General features: G+C 45.6%; 1 protein-coding gene across 3 annotated transcripts in view; it reads right to left on the reverse strand.

The window, feature by feature from the left end:
• PPP2R2B (protein phosphatase 2 regulatory subunit Bbeta) overlaps window positions 1-16106 on the reverse strand; it is a gene marked incomplete at its 3' end in the record, with an annotated part of 279756 nt that overhangs the window by 49828 nt on the left and 213822 nt on the right. For all 3 annotated transcript variants that reach the window (XM_083355382.1, XM_083355380.1, XM_083355381.1), the window contains exon 5: window positions 4989-5166. In XM_083355382.1, coding sequence (XP_083211508.1) covers window positions 4989-5166 — 178 coding nt within the window. The remainder of the gene's footprint in view (window positions 1-4988; window positions 5167-16106) is intronic.

Consider the following 16106-nt stretch of genomic DNA (forward strand, 5'->3'; position numbering starts at 1 on the left):
CCCCCAAAGTACATCTGGCTTTGCTGAATTGTCTGCTCTAGGAGTGTCCAACCTTTTTAAGTTGAGGTCTATTTGATTTTGAGTGTTGCTTCAGAAATGTGGTGGGTCTAGGACAAAAACTAAATTTGGTTTCAGGTGCATTTGGTACTTCAGGCCTTTTTCTTTGTGACTGATTAAAAATGAAAATTTTGCCAGAATTTTTGAAGAAGCCTTTACAAACTTCATAAAAGATGTTGTGGGAGGATGCATATGGTCTGGGATTGCAGTTGGACAAAGATGGGCTTGTTACAGTCTTTGGAATAACAAGTTGTACAGGCTCTGTATGGAATTAAATTTGCAGAAGGCAACCTGTGACTAAAAGGCAACTAACTGTCTAGGACAAAATAATGTTATGTACTGAACAGAACAACTTTCTTATTTATGCCAATATTTCATTTCAGCATTTACTCCAACAGTCTCAAAAAAATGCCTCTGCAAAGCAGTTACTATCTGTGGCATGAAGCAGTTCTCAACTGATTGCATCTTTCTTGGTGCAAGAAGAAGAGAGAATCAGAATTTATGCCTCTTTTGATACAAGCCATTGCTAAAGTTAAATTACATTTCACGCCTCCTTAAACCTTGAATATAATTGGCTAAACTAGCTTTCCCACTCAAGCCATTTAATGGGGCTTATATTTCACACTTCAAACAAACACAGGTTTAACAATCTTGACAGAACAATGAGGCGCCTTCATAATCCTTCTTTAAAAATTAGATCTTTAAAATATCTAGGCTTTTACAGCTTGTATTATATACATGGCAAGTATTTGAAATGTTATTTTTGCTAATGCTAAAAGCACTTAACTCTGGCAGGATCATATGCAATGCCCCTTACATGTTTTTTTAAATTCTTCCAAAAAGAAAGACATACAGGCTGAACCCTATGAGTCCACGCTGATCCACTGTCTACCTTCTGCAAGCCAAGGGAACTCACTGCAGCCCTTGGCAGACAAAATGATGAATAGATTTGTATCCTGTCTTTCCTTCAGAAGATGAAGGCAGCATCCAGAGCATTCACTCCTCCAAGTTTTCCCTCAATCTGCTAGGAAACAGTGAAAGTTAGCCAGCTTCCAAGGCTGAAGACGGACTGGAACTTTGATCTCCAAAATATCATCCAGAACTTTTAAATACCAGTCCATGCTGGCTATCAAAATATTGCATATCTATTCTAGAGCTTCTGGCTATCTGAAGTCAGGAATGAGCTTGTTTTGTGCAAAAATAATCCGAGGAAGTGCATGAGACTACGTAAACTGCAGGTTGAGAAACATGAAGTGCAGCATCCGACATCTGGATTAAGCTAGCATACTACATATCCAAACAATCAGACCGTTATTCTGAACATGGGAAAATGCATGATGATTCATTCTGCCTCTCTTCACCACTACTATTATCTCAGGGCCTCTCCAGCACCTCTGTCTTTTGAGGAAAAGTCTACCACAGAGGTCTCCAATCTTTCTGGGCTCAAGGACTGGAGGAAAATAGTACAGCTTCAAAATTGGTGCACATGTCTGTGCACACAGGGCCACACACACTGGCACGACACTATCAGCCCCATTCATGCATGCATCATGTGTGGGTGGCCATGCGCATGTGCAAACGGCCACGCACCCCCCCACAGTGGCTAGCAGCCCATTTGCACATGTGTGCTTGGGCTGCACAAACCACCCAGACTGGCAATGCATGTGTAAATCGGCTGCGGACACCCACCTCATCTCTGCTCGCACCCATGTGCATGCGCAAATGGGGCTGCGGGAGAATGTGTGCCCATGTATGTGTGGACCAGCCAACCATTTCCACGGCCCACTGGCCAAGAGCCATAGGTTGGGGACCCCTGGTGTATGACATACTATCCAGCAAGCCTCTATCTCATTGCTGAAAAAAAGAAAGAAAAAATACTTAAAAGTGCGCAAGCACTTATGCATACATCTGGCTCTGAAGGTTTTTCTTTCCTTTTTTCAATCACCTTCAGTAACTGGTTTCCATTTACTGCACAGCAGTGTTACTTCAAAGAATATGTGATGTTTTGGACATGCTTTATAGAAATGAATTATTGTTCTTTGTCCTATTATAATTCCTATTATGGCTTTATAAATTTGACTGGCAGAATCTCATTTGAATGCTGGTTTCTGGCAGCCTGTCATACATCGCGAGCATCGTGAAAGCTACCTATTAACATTTCTTTCCCACATCTTCTCTAAAGGCACCTGTCTTCTAAATTACACCCTGCAATGTCTCCTCTTATCTCCAATGCTAATCTGTAAGCAAATTCTAAACAGTTGTCAGCCAAGCTGGAAAACAGCACCACCAACTCATCTGAGTACATGTACGTTCTTGGCTACCTAAACCAGAATATTCACTGTTCTTGGTAATAAAGCTGTGCAAGAGACTCAAGGAATTAATTGTTAAGGCAAGATTTGAAAGGCAAAGCCACTTACATATACTGTAAATGGAAGGGAAAGACACCTAGACATACAGTATCTGTCTTTCAGGAATAAACTATGCAAGAGGATCACCCATCCCACACCCAGCAGTGCTCCCCGTTGCATCTTTTTTCTCCTCAGTGCCACCTGCTTCTTCCTTGATTTCCTTCCCCCAAATTCTAACAGTCATCTTCCACTGTTGCTATTCCTCTTTGTCCTCTGTTGCTGTTTTCTCTTTTATGCTCTTTATTTGAGCCGTGGTGGCACAGTAGATGGAATGCAGTGTTGCAGGCTGACTCTGCCCACTGCCAGCAGTTCAATCCTGACTGGCTCAAGGTTGACTCAGCCTTCCTTCCTTCCGAGGTTGGTAAAATAAGGACCCAGATTGTTGGGAGCGATATGCTGAATTCGTAAACCGCTCAGAGAGGGTTGTAAAGCACTGTGAAAAGGTGTATAAGTCTAAGCGCTATTGCTATTTGAGCAGCGTAACACAGGATGATCACCAAGCACCCGTATCCATGACCTTGATTCGTATCTCTTTGAAATAAGTGGTGTCTTTAGAATAGGAGTACCACGTAGCAGATACAAATTAGGACATACTAATTTGAATGACGCTATTAAACACTCCCTGACACTTTCTGGAGCCCTTCTAGTTATTCTCTGTAAGGCTTACAGCAGATGAAGTTTCTTCCTCTGTAGTGAAAGAAAGTCCTGGACATTCCCGTTCCCTACACCTAATAGCATAGAAACAGCCTCTCTGTGTCACCTTTCCTCTTTGCTCTAGCAGTTGACTGAATTGTGTTGCCTTGGAGAAGCAGTTACCGCTCTCTTCCAGATTCATTTTTTTAAAACTGTGTCTTCTGTTCTTCCTAATACCTGAGTTTAATGTTTACAGAATTCTCTCCTTTCTTTCTTGCTACCCACCTGTTAGCCACATGTCTCCAAACACAAATGCCAGATTTAAAATATCTCTACAATTTAATCTGTACCGAGAAAGAAATTCTGTTCTCCACAAAGTGTGACAGGCAAGGTCAATAAAACTTAAATACAAAGCTTTATACCCACTTAAAATGGCTACAGTTGATGCAGGCCTTGCTAGGAAGCCCTACAACGTCACCTTTCCAAAACCAACCATACTATTAAGGCTGCCTACAGCAAGCTTGGCCTAGTCCAGGGGTGGGGAAACCTTGGCTCTTTTATGACTTGTGGACTTCAACTCTTAGAATTCTTAAGCCAATATGGTTGGCTCAGGAATTCTGGGAGATGAAGTCCACAAGTCATAAAAGAGGCAAGGTTTCCCCACCCCTAGACTAGTTGAATAGGAGAGCTCAAAAGAATACTCACCCCAATTCTACACCATAGCCAACTTACAATGCAGAAGACAGGTGGGTAGGGACATTTGTGCAGCTTACTTCCTACCATCATTGCCTCATTCTGAAGAAGAAACTACTATCTACAGTATATGGGTGACAAAATATGTATAAGCGGAATATGGCAATAAGTCATGAAATCCACCACAGAGAAACAGCTTCCAAAATGTCCAATGGGCATTTTTCCTATTTCCTGTCTACAGTACACTGGTTTATACCAGTACATGAAAGAATTTGTTCTATATATTAGCGAACCCAAATTTTGAAAGCCTGTAGATTTTAAAATAAAGACACAAATACTTTTATACAACACAATTCACTCCTGAAATGTCTACTTCAGTGCCTAATTAAAAGAAAGACAGTTTTAAAATGGGCCAACTATTTTGAGAGGTGCTTTTCCTATAGCATTGCCATAAGCAAAACACTATTTCTCAAAGTGTCTGTCTGTCTTCTTCCAAAAATCCTGTGCAGCTGCTTTGGTGCCAATCCAAGGTCATGTGAGCATGCACATGTATACTGACAAGACACATCCTTGACTGTTGATAAAGGATGGCATTTTTGAGGAATATGATCAAATCAATGCTGCAACAAACACTGCTTTGCTCATGGCAACAACAGAGAGAAGCACACACACACCCTTAAATAGTTAATACTTACATAAACCTATCTTCATGACACAAATCTCATGGAGAACATATACTCATCATCAAGGTGAGCATTTGATTAAACTTTAAAATTGCATGTTATTGAAACATTTCGAATAAAAGTCTTAAGGATTCCAACAACAGAATTATAGAGAGAATCTCTGAAAAGAGATATTTGGTTTTTTGGTTCCTCCTACATTTCTTGGTTCACTTTTTTAGTGGCAGAAATTCACTTCAGCTCGAAACAGTATTTAACATTAAACCATATCCATAAAGTCATATAAAGGGAGCAAAATCTCCAAATTAAACAGGCCTCAGATATGACCATTTTGAGTAAAAGTTAGTGTATAGGATAAAGGTAGATGGGGCCCAGGAAAATGAATAAATGTAAACTGCACGTTACAACCAACCATTGAAGAGATGTAAACTTGTATATTGAGCAGTGTGTTTCTTCTTAAAACGGGACTCTTCTGATTGGATGATATTTCCAGGCAGACTCACACAGCAAAGGATACTAAAACTTTGATTGGTTATTTCAAAGTTCCATAAGTTTATCCTCAAGTCATCTGCTGACATGTAGGTTTCATAGTCACTGTTTACAGAGATGGAATTGATGTGATAGGTATGTGCATTTGCAAAGACTCTTCTGGGAGTTGCCTCCACCATTAAATCCATGGGCCTTAGCACAGGTACCTAACAAAGACAAGAAACAAAAGGAGTTAATCAAATATAATTAATACTTTTATCAAAGACGTTTATCACATAGTATAAACTCTGTATGTCTGTTTCAATATTTTGCTACTGTTTCCACTATTTCATGCAAGAATCGTCCTTGAATTGTCCTTATGCTGCTATGTTTGTTTGAATAATCAGCACCGTAAATGCTCCAGAACAATTCAGTGTTCACAATTTCTTCCTCTGTTTCTAAAATGTGACACTGGACCATTTAGTATCATTGGATAAAATATACGTACTCTACAGTTATTTTTGTATACTAATCAATGTATTTTTTCCTTATTTGGTACATTTTACTTTTGTTTTTCACATCACACCTTACTGTTTGATTCTATTGTACTGAAGTGCTTTGTAATATTTTTATGTACAGCATTTGATAGAAAAATGAGGTTATTATTTATTTTTATATTATTTTGCTTTCTGAGTCCAAAGGAGGGTTATGAATTTGACAAGCAAACCAACTGAATTATCTAACTAGTATATCTGGCCCAATACTGGAAAGAAAGAAAGAAAGAAAGAAAGAAAGAAAGAAAGAAAGAAAGAAAGAAAGAAAGAAAGAAAGAAAGAAAGAAAGAAAGAAAGAAAGAAAGAAAGATCCATGTTATAACCAAATTACCTTAGACCAAATACAAGTAGTCCTAAATGAACAAGTTGATTTAGTGGCTGTTTGAAGTTACAACATCACTTAAAAAAGTGACATGACCATTTCCCACACTTATGACTGTTGCAGCATCCTCATGGTCATGTGATCAAAATTCAGACACTTGGCAACTGACTCTTATTTATGACGGCTGCAGTGTCCTGAGATCATGTGAACTCAAAGCAAAGACAATGGGGAAGCCAGATTCACTTAACAACGTTACTAACTTAACAATTGCAGTAATTCACTTAACAAGGTTGTAAAATGGGGCAAAACTCACAACAAATGTCTCACTTAGCAACATAAATTTTGGACTCAATTGTGGCCGCATGTTGAAGACAGATATTTGGCTTTATTTTATTCCTTTTTATGCTTATTCAATATAGACTAATAAGCTGCTGGACCAGTCAATGAGCACATACGGTTAACACCAGCAGCAATAAATTTGCAGCATAAATAATGCCTTCAACTACATAACACCGTAAGACAACTTAATAGAACAGCTAGTGGCGGCCAGTGCCAAGAAACCATTTCCTCACAGCAACTTCATTACTAAGCATTATTGTCCGTATGTTGTCCAGGGAGATTTCCCATGGCTGGAGTGATGGAGATGGGAGTATGACAACCCAGATCAAGTGACTCTAGGACACAGGAGCTGCCAGCTCCAACTCTGAGTCTAATGTGATGAGACTGCTTTCTAATTCAGCCTGACATATGCAATGATGCATCATTTGCGGTTGAAGGACCTGATGCAGCTATCTAGGGACATAGGCTAGTATTCTGCCTGTCGTAGGCAAGCAGTCATTCAGACTGTCAGAAACAGGAATGGTTTTCAAAAGCTCCCAGGTTCAATGGTTAGACCAAGGTTTTCTGAAAACAAGAAACAAACGAAATTAAAAGCAGGTAAGAATAGGCTGGGACAAAGCACCCCATCAATGGATAGGGTAGCTAAATATGTTTGAGAAGATTGTCTGCATGGATGGCTGAACTAATTTCAAAGTTACTTTCCACTCGAGTATTGTTGAACAAATGGACCACAGGACAGGGAAGTAGATGTCCGTTTTCCTATGGATTAAAATGTTGCAAATGAAACAAATGAGAAGAAGAAAAACAGTCAAAGAAAAACAAGAAAGTCCAGTTGCCTTGTGAAAAAGCATCTTTGGGAAACAAAGGAATATTGCAGTGAGAGTAATCGTACTTCTATGGAACCTATGTGAATACTAACGGTGTGTATATGCACGCATATGCTGTTATGTACAGGCTCAGATCTTGGAAGTGTTCTAGTCCAATCCCATGCTCAGGCAGGAAACCCTATATCATTTCAAATAAATGGTTGTCCAATCTCTTCTTAAAAACTTCCAGTGTTGGAGCAGTCATAACTCCTGGAGGCAAGTAGTTCCACTGATTAATTGTTCTAACTGTCAGGAAATTTCTCCTTAGTTCTAGGTTGCTTCTCTCCTTGACCCATTGCTTTTTGTCCTGACTGCAGGTGTTTTGGAGAATAGCTTGGCTCCCTCTTCTTTGTGGCAACCCCTGAGATATTGGAAGACTGCTATCATGTCACCCCTCACCCTTCTCTTCATTTAACTAAACTTGCCCTGTTCACCGCCCTGAGTCCTTCGGGAGAAGGGCGGTATAGAAATATTAATAAAATAAAAAATAAATAAATACCCAGTTCAAGCAACCATTCTTTACATGTTTTAGCCTCCAGTCCCCAGAACCTATGTAATATACATTTCTTTTCTTTAGACATATCCCAATTGTAGGAATGCCATTAATAAAAGACACTTAATAGTTAAAGTATCCAAACTGTGCAAATCTTCTGACTAATTATGACTGAAATATTTTTTTAGATATTCAAAAACTACTGTATGACTGGAGACACCTCCCAATTCTGTACTCGTTGGTATGCATTTCTCACTGAAATGCACAAAGGCCAAAGAGTAATTAAATCTGTGAAGTGCCAGAGGGAGGCAAGGTTACATTGAAATACAACACTGAATAAGTTTCTCCATGCTATCTTTATCAAGTATTAAACAATTTTGAGTATTGGAGCATAAATATGAAAGCTAAATCTATTCAGTAATTTTCCTGCTAACCCTGAATTATAATCATAGGCATTTTCATCACAAGAAAACAGGCAGACTGTGGAAACCTCACACTTAGCATCTCCCGTTAGGGCAGAAAATGAATATGAATGAAATGATGGCTTTAAAAATATAGAGCACATAGGAGGGTTCAGATATTGCTGAGCTGGAACATCCAGTATTCTTCAGTGTTGGTTATGCTGGCTGGAATGACAGGAGCCGTTCCACAGATTCTGGTGAGCCAAACGTTTCCTGTTTCTGCTGTAGGGAATCATACCTGGAACAGCTGCTTCCTATGTGCCAGTCAGGTGTCACTTGATGGCTTTACTGTTGTCTGGCTACCTGTTTGCTATATAGGTGGTCCTTGACTTACAACTACAAGGGAGCCTATAATTTCTGTTGCTAAGTGAGACAGACATTAAATGACTTTTGCCCGATTTTGCAACTTTTCTTGCCACACTTGTTAAGTGAACCACTGCAGTTGTTAAATTAGTAACATGACTGTTAAGTGAATCTGGCTTCCTCATTGACTTGGCTTGTCAGAAGGTTCCAAAAGGTGATCACATGACCCTGAGACATTGCATCTGCCATAAATATGAAACAGTTGCCAAGAGTCTGCATTCTGATCACATGAGCATGGGGCTGCTGCAATGGTTATAAGCAGTGCTTTTTTTGTAAGGAAAAAAGGTGCCGGAACTCACATCTTGTGAATCTTTTATTTACCTTTTGTGCATAGTCAGTCACTGTACACACACCCACACATGTCAATTGTGTAACAAAATATAATGGTTGTTGCCTGCAGTAAGCACTCAGTGCGCAGCCTCATGACCAGTCACAAGCCGAGCAGTGCCACAAGCCGAGAAGACGGACGAAGTATGCATGCATTGGACTTGACACCCAAGCAGCCCACATGCACTGTTTTAATGATTTTGCCGCCGACCTGCTACGCCTGACAGGGTGATTCAAATCCATGTGGATTAAACATCAATTTTTCAAAAGTTACTTTTAAAACTTGGAAAATCTGTCAAAAAAAGGTGCTGGAACTCCATTCCGGTGAGTTCTATGACAAAAAAAGCACTGGTTTTAAGCGTGAAAAATCACTTTTTTAGTGCTGTTGTAACAATGAATGTTAAACAAACTACTGTAAACAGAGGGCTATTTTAATATGACAGAACATGCCTTATATGTATATCAAGGCACTTCCATATATATGGGACAGTGATCATCACCTGCCTTCGCTATACATGCAACCCTTGCAATTTACTGAAGATTCCCAGTTCCCAAAGTTAACAAAGTATTAATCCTTCCTGAGTGCCAAAATTAATTTTTGGCTCAGAGGTTAATGTAATTCCAAAAGCAAAGGGAACAGCTTTCCTTTTAGCCTTTACCTTTAGGCAATCTCAAATTAAACCAGGAAAAAAGATAAATCTGATCGTTGCTGTTCTCTTACAAAGTGTTGTGATTCAGGGTCAGCCTGTGGGTTCGGCAGTTGGGTCGGACGACTCAGAGGAGGAGGGGGGTGTTGAAGACCTTGCTGAGGGGGTTGAAGATCTTGCTGATGATAGCCCTCAGGCAGGCCCCTCCCACTTGGTCACCATGGAGACCCAGCTGTGTGAGCCTGACAGTGTGGATGAAGATGACCCACAGCTGGCCCTGTTCAAGGACGCCCGACGCAGGAGGCAGTCAAGTAGGAGTAAACAGAGGAAGGCAGTGGGGCTTCTCGGAAGGAGGCAGAGAGAAGCCACGCCCTGAACTCTTTATAAAGGGAATGTGTGGGGGGAGGGCTGGTTTGCTGAAAGCAACCGCTCAGATAGTGTTTCAAAGCTCCTGTATCTTGGTTCATGTCTTGTTTGTTTTTGTAATAAATTTGGCAGACGTTAATCCAGCCTCTTGCCGTTTGTAAAGGGGTTGCCTTTTCTGCAAGGCCGGTAGCAGGCTGGTACAGAACACAATTATTCGGAGGGGTTTTTTTTAATCAGCTTTAGCGACTCACTTTATATCTCTTTGGGTCCATCTATTTATTTCTCCAGCTGGAACAAAAACTTAGTCAAGCATATTGCGTCCTTGGGTTTTATAAATAAATAAAGGTTTGCTTTCAGCATATGCCTTTTTATTCATTTATGGATCCTTCTACGAATAGACTGTGGAGGAGGATCAAGAAAGGTGAACTTCAAAGCAGAATGGAGTAAGAATCTACAGGCAGAGAAAGCCAAAAGGTAAAATGTAGGTGGGAACACCTACTGAGCTGGCCTAATAGACTGAAACCTTCCTTTAGGTCTTTTTCAGGCTGCAGCCGCCCGTTGTTCAGTGTGCAAAGGGGAGTAGAAGCAGTAGGCTGCTTGCTTGCTTTAATGAATGTGTCTAAGTGGCTCTTGATAGACTCATAAGCAGAAGCCCTGTTGAGCTTTTCCATTACCATTTCCCTACAGGGCATGTAACTAGCATGTTGATATGCTGCAGCTCCAGGGCATATGAAGCTACGCAAGACATTAACCAATAACAATAACAACAATACATGGGGTGATGCAAGATGTAGGGCAGGATACTATAAAGTAGCAAACAGGAAAAAGCCATTTGCCACATTATAGCCCCCTACCATACATCTTGTATCTCCCCATGTATTGCTGTATATCCTCTTCATCTTGTATCACTCCACAGCCTAACAGAGAAAGCTGAGATGTTGGAAGAAGTTGGAATCCTAGCACATCTCTTGCATAAATTTGCCCTTTCAGACCTCATTCCCAATGGGGTAGACCAGGGGTCTTCAAACTTGGCCCTTTTATGACTGGTGGACTTCAACTCCCAGAATTCCTCAGCCAGCATGCCTAGCTGAGGAATCCTGGGAGTTGAAGTCCACCAGTCATAAAAGGGCCAAGTTTGAAGACCCCTGGGGTAGACTATGTGTGGGTGGGCAAGCTCAACTGTATCCTTTTTCAGAGGAAAAAAGGGGACTTCCAGTCTTAGCAATAGTTCTTGTAAGTGGATATACCAAATATGATGATCATTTGCAAATCAGGCACAAGTGATCATCCTCTGCATATATGCTGCAATCGAAAAAAAGGGTCATTCACATGAAGCAAAATGGCATGAGGAATGTAATGGAATTTGGAGTAATGGATGGGTATGGATTCTAATAAACAATTTTCTTGAATTTACTACCACAGCATTAATAGGGTGAGTGTGTGTATGTATCTTTCCATTAACTCTAGGAAAGGTTTATATCTGTTTAATAGAAAGCTATAGACGAGAAGAGGACGGGGGGGGGGGGAAGGACATATATTTAATTTAATTTTAATTTATTAATATTTCTATACCGCCCTTCTCCCGAAGGACTCAGGGCGGTGTACAGGGCAAGAATAAAACACAAAGCTACAAAAATTAAAAAGTAATTAAATACATGCCCAACAATAAATACATTAATAAAACCCCAATAAAATGATAGTAAAACCCCACCAATCCCCCCTCAGGCCAGGCCGGCTTGTTCGAACAGGTATGTTTTCAGATCACGGCGAAAGGAGCGAAGATCGGGCGCCGTCCGGAGCTCAACCGGTAACTGGTTCCATAGCTCCGGGGCGCCCACAGAGAAAGACCTCCCCCTGGGGGCCACCAATCTACATTCTCTGACCGGTGGCACCCTGAGGAGGCCCTCTCTGTGGGAACGCACAGGGCGGAGGGAAGTTGACGCCGGCAGCAGGTGTTCCCTGAGGTACTCCGGACCCCTGCCATGTAGGGCTTTAAACACCATGACTAGTACCTTGAATCTCACCCGGAAGACAACTGGCAACCAATGCAGCTCACGGAGCAGAGGTGTAACATGGGAGTATCGGGAAACTCCCAACACAACTCTCGCGGCTGCATTCTGTGCCAGTTGGAGCTTCTGGGTGGTCCTCAAGGGCAGCCCCATGTAGAGAGCGTTGCAGTAGTCTAGTCGAGAGGTCACGAGAGCGTGAGTGACTGTGCATAGATCATCCCGGCTTAGATAGGGCCGCAACTGGCGCACCAGGCGAACCTGGGCGAAAGCCCCCCTAGTCACAGCTCCTATGTGATCTTCCAGGGTGAGCTGTGAATCTAGGAGGACTCCCAAGTTGCGAGCCCTATCTACGGGGGGTAATAGTTCACCCCCCATAGCGAGAGGTGGAATGTCCGAATAAACCCGGGATGAAGGTTTGCAAAGCCACTCGGTCTTGTCGGGGTTGAGTTGAAGTCTGTTCCTCCCCATCCAGACCCGAACCGCCTCCAGGCAACGGGACATCACGGTGAGGGCATCACTGGGGTGGTTTGGGGTCGAAAAGAAAAGCTGGGTATCATCAGCATACTGATGATACCCAACTCCAAAACCACGAATGATCTCACCCAGCGGTTTCATATAGATGTTGAACAGGAGAGGCGAGAGGACCGACCCCTGAGGAACTCCACAAATGAGAGACCTCGCGGTCGACCTCTGCCCTCCTGTCAACACCGACTGCGAGCGTCCCTGGAGATAGGAGGAGAACCACTGTAAAACCGTGCCTCCCACTCCCAATCCCCTAAGACGCCGCAGCAAGATACCATGGTCGATGGTATCGAAAGCCGCTGAGAGGTCTAATAGGACCAGAACAGAGGAATGCCCCCTGTCCCGGGCCCTCCAGAGATCATTCACCAGCGCGACCAATGCCGTCTCCGTGCTGTACCCGGGCCTGAAACCCGATTGGTACGGGTCTAGATAATCCGCTTCACCCAGGACCAGAGGGAGCTGATGTGCCACCACACTCTCAACAACCTTCGCAAGAAAGCGAAGGTTGGAGACAGGACGAAAGTTGTTCAATACAGCTGGGTCCAAGGCAGGCTTCTTGAGGAGAGGCCTCACCACCGCCTCTTTCAAGATGGCGGGGAAGCTACCCTCACTCAAAGAAGCCGATATAACTGCCTGGAACCAGCTGCGTGTCCTCTCCCGGGCTGCATAGACCAGCCAGGAAGGGCACGGGTCCAATAAACATGTGGTGGTGCTCAGCCTCCCCATGATCCTGTCCACTTTCTCCGGAGTCACAGAATCAAACTCCTCCCAGGTGATATCGACAAGACCACCCGTGTCCTGCTCGACAGACTCTGCCCAGTCAGAGTCCAGACCGACCCGAATCCGAGCGATTTTGTCCGACAGATGCTGGTTAAACTCCTCGGCACGACCCTGCAAGGGATCCTCCCTCACCTCCTGATTCAGGAGGGAGCGAGTCACCCTAAACAGGGCGGCCGGGCGATTATCTGCGGACGCGATAAGGGTGGTGAAGTGGTTAGACCTCGCCTCCCTTATCGCAGCGAGATAAGACCTAGTATAGGTTCTTAGTCGCAATCGATCGGATTCGGATCGGCTGGATCTCCAACCGCTCTCTAGGCCCCGTCTCCGACGCTTCATCTCCCGGAGCTCCACGGAGAACCATGGGGCTCGACGGGATCTGCACCGGGTCAGGGGCCGCAGGGGTACAACTCGGTCAAGAGCCTCAGTGGCCGCCCTTTCCCAGGCTTCCACTAAGGCATCTGCTGAGCTGTGAGCAAGGGAGGCAGGTGGGGACCCCAGCGCCGCCTGGAACCTCTGGGGATCCATTAAGCGTCTGGGGCGGTACCATTTGATAGGTTCCACACACCCACGGCGGGGGGTGGCAAAACGGAAGACCAGCTGCAGGAGATGATGATCGGTCCATGACAGGGGCATAACAATTGGGGAGCCCCCACCAAGATCATCTAACCACCGTCCAGATAAGAAAACTAGGTCAAGGGTGTGGCCTCCCTCATGAGTCGGTCCCGAAATTACTTGCGTCAGGTCCATGGCCGTCATGGAAGCCATGAACTCCCGAGCCAACTCAGATGATCCTCCCAGAGATGGTAGATTGAAGTCCCCCAAAACTATAAGTTTCGGGAACTCAATCACCAACCCAGAGAGGACATCGAGAAGCTCAGGCAGGGCTGCTGCTGCGTGACTAGGCGAAAGGTACACCAGCAGCAAGCCCAACTGCGCACCAGGGCCGCATCTCAAGAAGAGAGACTCACACCTGACTATCTGGGGAACGGTGGCCTCCCGTGGACACAAGGTCTCCCTCACAACAACAGCCACTCCCCCACCCCTACCCTGAGCCCGAGGCCGGTGTAGCACCCGGAAACCTGGTGGGCAAAGATCAACCAGAGGAATACCGCCCTCTGGGCCCAACCAAGTTTCCGTGATGCAAGCCAGGTCCGCCTGCTCACCCTCGACCAAGTCACGTACGAGAGGAGCTTTATTAACGACAGACCTGGCATTCAAGTACACCAGCCGGAGCTCAGGAGGCTGCACATCCTCACTCCCGGGACCTCGGGGCGGAGCCAGAGGGTTGGAGTGCCTCACCGCTTGTAAGCAGCGGAGAGACCTTCCCAGAGATCGATACGGCCCTCTGTTCCTACACCTGCTGCCATTCCCTAACGTCGTGGGAATAGGTAATCCCACGACTGGCCCTGGAGCCCCAGAAGCAACCGACCCCCGCTCCTCCCCCCCGCGATCCGCCTCAGCACTGGCCTGAACAGAGGTTGTTGGACTGCCCCCCTCGTCCAAACAACCAAAAGAAGTACCCTCCCTCCTCCCTAACCCCTGAAAAAATTTCGATAAAAAACAAACCAGGGGCCTCTTATTAGGTTTACGTCGGAGGCCCCTACCCGTGCCCAGCCATGCAATGCATGTATGCAGTGTTCCTGTATGATACTTGGTGGGATGCCTGATATGCTGTGTTGAGACATCAGAATCAGGAAGACCACTGCCGCCTTTTTTTCTTTGCCCAGTGAGTCACTCATAACTCAGTTCTTGCCACAAAGAAGAGAGAGTCAAGTTATTCTCCAAAGCACCAGAGGGTAGGATAAGAAGAAATGGATAGAAACTAATCAAGGAGAGAAGCTACTTAGAACTAAGGAGAAATTTCCTGACAGAGCAATTAATCAGTGGAACAACTTGCCTCCAGAAGTTGTGAATGCTCCAACACTGGAGATTTTTAAGAAGAAATTGGACAGCCATTTGTCTGAAATGGTATAGGGCACAGGTCGGCAACCTGCGGCTCCGGAGCCGCATGCGGCTCTTTGAGCCGTCTCTTGCGGCTCCCAGCCGCCCGGTGCGCGCGCACCTCTTCCAACGGGCAGTGGTGCGCGCGCACCTCTCCAAATGGAGAGTGGCACCGCCCGTTTGGAGAGGTGCACGCGCACCTCCCCGAATGGGCGGAGGTGCGCGCGCACCTCCCCAAACCTTTGGAGAGGTGCGCGCGTACCTCCGCGCGAATGGGCAGCGGTGCCGCTCTTTCAGGAAGCCCGCCGCGGCCCGTCTGTGAAGCTGCCGAAAGCGGCAGCTTAGCAGACAAGCCGCGGCAGCTTCCGCAAAGAGCGGCGCCCCTGCCCATTCCGAGAGGTGCGCGCGCACCTCTCCGAACGACCGGAGGTGCGCGCGTACCTCCGCGCGAATGGGCAGCGGTGCCGCTCTTTCAGGAAGCCCGTCGCGGCCCGTCTGTGAAGCTGCCGAAAGCGGCAGCTTAGCAGACGGGCCGCGGCAGCTTCCGCAAAGAGCGGCGCCCCTGCCCATTCCGAGAGGTGCGCGCGCACCTCTCCGAACGACCGGAGTTGCGCGCGCACCTCCCCAAACCTTTGGGGAGGTGCGCGCGTACCTCCGCGCGAACGGGCAGCGGTGCCGCTCTTTGCGGAAGCTGCCGAAAGCCCGTCTGCTAAGCTGCCGCTTTCGGCAGCTTCACAGACGGGCCGCGGCGGGCTTCCTGAAAGAGCGGCACCGCTGCCCATTCGCGCGGAGGTACGCGCGCACCTCCGGTCGTTCGGAGAGGTGCGCGCGCACCTCTCGGAATGGGCAGGGGCGCCGCTCTTTGAGGAAGCTGCCACGGCCCGTCTGCAAAGCTGCCGAAAGCAGCAGCTTTGCAGACGGGCCGTCGCCATCGGGCAACCGGGAACCGGTTCCATCTCATTTTTTAAAAAATGGCAGCCGCGTGCGTCCGCGCATGCGCAAAAAACCTTTTTGCGCATGCGCGTGCATGGACACACGCACGCGGCTCCCTCTTTTTTTAATTTGTGATGGAACCGGTTCTCAGTGGCTCTTTTTCTTTTTTAGTTTGCCGACCCCTGGTATAGGGTTTCCTGCCTGAGTAGGGGATTGGACTAGAAGGCCTCCAAGGTCCCTTCCA

Source organism: Vipera ursinii (assembly GCF_947247035.1).
Source record: "Vipera ursinii genome assembly, chromosome: 2".
In the NCBI taxonomy this organism is placed as follows: Eukaryota; Metazoa; Chordata; class Lepidosauria; order Squamata; family Viperidae; genus Vipera; species Vipera ursinii.